General features: G+C 49.4%; 2 protein-coding genes across 2 annotated transcripts; both read left to right on the top strand.

Annotated features, from left to right (window-relative positions):
• Positions 1 to 242: 242 nt before the first annotated feature.
• On the top strand, positions 243 to 2,297 carry TEOVI_000022600 (ATP-binding cassette sub-family F member 1, putative; the record flags this gene model as incomplete). Its single annotated transcript, XM_067221260.1, has 1 exon — positions 243 to 2,297. One exon carries the CDS (start codon positions 243 to 245, stop codon positions 2,295 to 2,297), a length of 2,055 nt encoding a protein of 684 aa, XP_067077361.1.
• Positions 2,298 to 2,640: 343 nt separating this feature from the next.
• TEOVI_000022700 (protein kinase, putative) lies at positions 2,641 to 4,353 on the top strand (the record flags this gene model as incomplete). Its single annotated transcript, XM_067221261.1, has 1 exon — positions 2,641 to 4,353. One exon carries the CDS (start codon positions 2,641 to 2,643, stop codon positions 4,351 to 4,353), a length of 1,713 nt encoding a protein of 570 aa, XP_067077362.1.
• Positions 4,354 to 4,546: the final 193 nt, after the last annotated feature.

A 4,546-nucleotide genomic window follows, 5' to 3' on the forward strand; every position in this document is an offset into this window, starting at 1 on the left:
TATTATTATTATTATTATTATTATTATTATTATTAATCTTCATATCATTGCAGATGTCCTGTGTCACATATGAATGTGGGGAGACGAGGCATGGAGGATGGAAAAACGTGGTACGGCATTCGAAGACCGACTCCACCTCACGTTCCTTTCCCTTCCTGCCCGCCTGTTTCATTTCTTTTACTGAAACTGATTCATTTTTTGTCTGTTTGTTTGAACTTGTTGCGAGGTAATATTGAAGGATAATGTCTTCGCTTAGTACTGCTGGATGTGTGGGAGATGCCAATGTCTTGGGTGATAGTGATGTGAAGGTTTCAGTTCTTTCTCGGAAGGACCGCAAAAAGCAAGAGAGGACTGAAAAGCTACTAGAAGAACAGCGGCAGCTGCGAGAGCAAGCAAACTGCGTTAATAAGGATGGTGACAATCCCTTTTCGGTGACATGGGAACACGACAAGGGGACTGAGGGGTCTCGTGACATTTCCTTACAGCGTGTTGCCGTGTCTGTTAACGGGAAAGTTCTCTTCAAGGACACACAAGTGCGGTTGTCGGCGGGCGCACGGTACGGGTTGATGGGGCCGAACGGCCGTGGTAAGTCTACTATTCTTAGGCTACTAAGTTCAAGGGAGCTCCCTGTGCAGTCAAATTTGGAGCTGTTACTCGTGGAGCAGGAACAAGAATTTCATGAGTCCGAGGTGAGCGCCGTCCAGGCTGTTCTTCAAAGCCACAAAAAGCAAAGAGAGTTTGCAAGTGAGGCAGCCCAACTTCATGAAAAGACGGAACTCTCCCATGAAGAGATGGAGCGCCTGAACTTCTTAGAGGAAGAGCTGGATATAATGGGTGCTGCACAGGCCGAGGCCCGTGCCAGGCGTATTCTGTTTGGGTTGGGCTTCCCTACGGAGTGGCATGAGCGTCCAACGAGCAGCTTTAGCGGTGGCTGGCGCAAGCGCATTGCCCTGGCGGCCGCCGTCTTCATTGAGCCCGATGTGCTCATGTTGGACGAACCGACAAACCATTTGGATTTAAACGCCGTCATTTGGTTGGAGTCATACCTCTGTGAGCAGTATAATGAAAAGGCGCGGAGACCAAAGACTCTGGTTGTTGTCTCGCACGATGCAGGCTTCCTGGATGAGGTGTGCACGCACATGGTTCACGTTGAAAACTACCAACTGAACTATTACCGTGGCGGTTTCAGTGGCTTCGACGAACAACTGCGCCAAAGACACCAAGAGATCGACAAGAAGTATGCAACGTTCAACAAGACCATCAACGAGAAAAAGCGCAATGGCATGTCGAATGCTCAGGTGGATGAGTGGATTAAAGACCAAGTGCGCACCGGCCGCCTGGACCCAATATATTTGGAGAAACGCCGCGACTATATCGTCAACTTCCCCTTTTCCGAGCCGCCGGAACTGCCAGATGGTTACATAGTAAAGCTAGAGGATGTCTCGTTTAACTATCCTGGAGGTCCGGTTCTCTTCCACAAGGTTAGTTGTGCACTTTGGGCCGACAGCCGTATAACACTTTGCGGCCCCAATGGCATCGGAAAAAGTACACTGCTGAGCCTCTTGACGGGGCAATTGGAGCCCACGGAGGGTATTATCACGATGAATCGAAAAGTCCGCATTGGTCGGTACAATCAACACTTCGTTGACAAGTTGCCCCTGGAAAAGACATCGGTGGAATTCATTCAGTCCCTTGGAATCCGCGAGGAGGACAAGGCGCGACGCCAGCTTGGAAGCTTTGGCCTGGAAGGTATCGTGCACAAGAACCAGATTGCAACACTAAGCGGTGGGCAGAAGGCACGAGTAGCGTTAGCTGCAATTAGCGCTGAGAAACCTCACTTCCTCCTTTTTGATGAGCCGACGAACCACTTGGATGTGGAATCCATTGAAGCCCTTTGTCATGCAATTAAAAACTTTAAAGGAGGGGTTCTGGTTGTTACTCACGACGCGCGTTTGATTGAAGAGACAGATATGCAGATATGGGAAGCGGGTAACCAGAATGTCCGTCCGTTTAACGGGTCACTCAACGACTATAAGAATAAAGTGCGCAGGGAGTTTGAGGAGCAGGAGAAGAAAATGCTAAAGGAACGACATATAGCGACGGAAGAGAAGCAGCTGAACAGCCGCCTCGCCCGAGAAGGTGCTGGAAAAGATGTTGCTGCACTAAAGAAGGAAAAGGAGGAAGAAACCCGTCAAAGGCAGCTAGCTGAGTTGGACGCTGCATTCGCACTCCTCGACAAAAGGAAGAAAGTGAAGAAGGTGAAGAAAGACAAGGAGGAGAAGGCTAACGATGGTTAAAAGGCGAAGGAAGGTCCGTGTGGTTCTGGTAAAGAAAGGAAAAGGGAAATCAAACTGAGCCAACGTAACTAACGAAATGAATAAAGAGCACAAAAAACGAGGTATGTGTGCTACACCCAGACCCCTCATTGATATATGGTGTTACTTCAACGCTACAACACCCGCGGCATTGGTTCGTAAACCGCTCTCTTTCCCAACCCCTCTCCTCTTTCACACGCACACCTGCTCACTGTGCGCGTGAGGGTGCGTTTGAGGTGGGGGCATCGCGTTTCATACATGTGTAACGATAACCGCGCACAAAAGGTCAGAGAACATCTAAAAAGGAGAGGTAGTAAAAAGCGTCATGCACAATGTCCCGTTACTCGCTTGGCGGTATGAGCACGTTGCGGTCGTTGGCAAGGGTGGATTCGGTATTGTGAGCGAGCACGTAGATCGTTTCACAGGAGAACATGTTGCCGTGAAGACAATCCCTTCGCGCTTTGTAAACCAGGAGAGCGCCCGCCTCGTTAGAGAGATAGATATAATGTCTTTCCTCCATGACGCTCATCCTCACGTGATTGGGTACTTTGACATGTTTGCGACCCCAAGCGGTGCTGACAACGTGCTCTCTCAGGATGAAGGTGGTAGGGACGGGGCAACGACACTGGTGGACGCCCGCCGCTTCGACGCCGCAGGGCCTCAATACCCTAATCAAAGCCGCAATGACGAGCTTTCCAAATACCATGATAAAGTCCTTTCTATGGTGAATCGCTTGAGCGGAGAGGACGAATTTAGTCTCCATATAGTGATGCCTCTGATGAAGGGTGACTTGCTCTATTTTATAAAGCACGTATCATCTTCAGGCAGTAAACCGGCCATGACAGATGAATTCATTGAGCTGGTCACTGTTGTTTTTGCATTTCAGATATGTTTTGGTTTGGATTTTTTGCACAAGTGTAATATCGTCCACAGAGATATAAAGCCAGAAAATATTTTGGTTCGTTTGCATGGTAAAGATCCATACAAATCAACGGCGCTCATAGCCGATTTTGGCCTTGCACGGGACGCCCAAGCAAGTGACACCTTTTATGTCTGCACGCGCTATTACAGGCCACCTGAGATCGTTACCAATGTCTCGGGAGGGGAGCCGTCGATTGATGTGTGGTCGGTGGGTTGCATCCTTTTCGAAATGGTTACAGGGAAAGCTTTGTTTAATGTTGAATCCGCCCTTAATGAACAAGGGGTGTGGGATGGACAACTTGCTAGCACACAACTAGAAGTGATTCTTAACATTGTTGGGACACCTAGCCATGATGATATACGAAGATTCATGCCTGTGGGAAACGCTCAAAATTATCTCCTCCGGAGCGCTCCACGTCCCTCACGATTGGTTGGAATGATGAACGAGCAGTGGCGATTGCACACAACGCGGGATCGGCAGCAGAAATGGATTGATTTGATATCCAGCTGCCTTGCCTTTTTCCCTCAGCAGCGTCCCACCTGTGGAGATCTCTGTCGCCACGAACTTTTTCAAGAATATAATCTTTTCTATGGTGGAAACGTGATGCAGTACCAACCGAAAAGATATCAGTCCGCTGAGGTGAACACTTTGAAGACGAAAAACAAGCAGAGTGTTTTGCATCTTGTGCGACTTGCGCTGCAGAAGCATTCGCCGGTTGTCGATGTAAGTTTCTCCGATGGTGCGAAGTGGAAGGATGAGGATGAGGAAGAAGGGAAGAAGAGCCCGTGTGCCCCCAAAGAAAGATTTTTGGATGAAGGTGAGTTGTTGGCAACCCCAGAAGCAGTGGGAAGTGATGTACAAGACTCCGACATGAGGGGCGAAGGCGTCACGCCATTGGAAGGGGGCAGTGAAGAGGGCGAGTTGGGGGAATCAATTGCGTTTCGGTTTCTCAAGGATTCGGAGCTCCGGAGGCAATACGACAATTGGGGATGGTCAGGAAGGACTCGCGATGAGGTGCTTGCAAAGATCTTAGGAGACCTCCAGCGTTACACGCACGACGCCGTACGTTCTGAGCAACTAAGAGAACTTCTGAGGCACTTTTCATCACCTCGTTAACCCATCAACAGGTGCAGAACTTTTTTTGCCGCGGTTAAAGTGGACACGCGTGGTGAAGGAGTGTTGTTTTTCTGCTGGCCCAAAGCTGACGGTATTGTCGCAGTGACGACGTCAAGCATAAACGTGTGGCCGTTATTTCTACTCCTGCGTGTATGTGCCGTGCGCCTCATAGTTTTACTTTCCCCCCCCCCCC

Source organism: Trypanosoma equiperdum, assembly GCF_001457755.1.
Source record: "Trypanosoma equiperdum strain OVI genome assembly, contig: ctg_137, whole genome shotgun sequence".
NCBI classification, from domain to species: domain Eukaryota; phylum Euglenozoa; class Kinetoplastea; order Trypanosomatida; family Trypanosomatidae; genus Trypanosoma; species Trypanosoma equiperdum.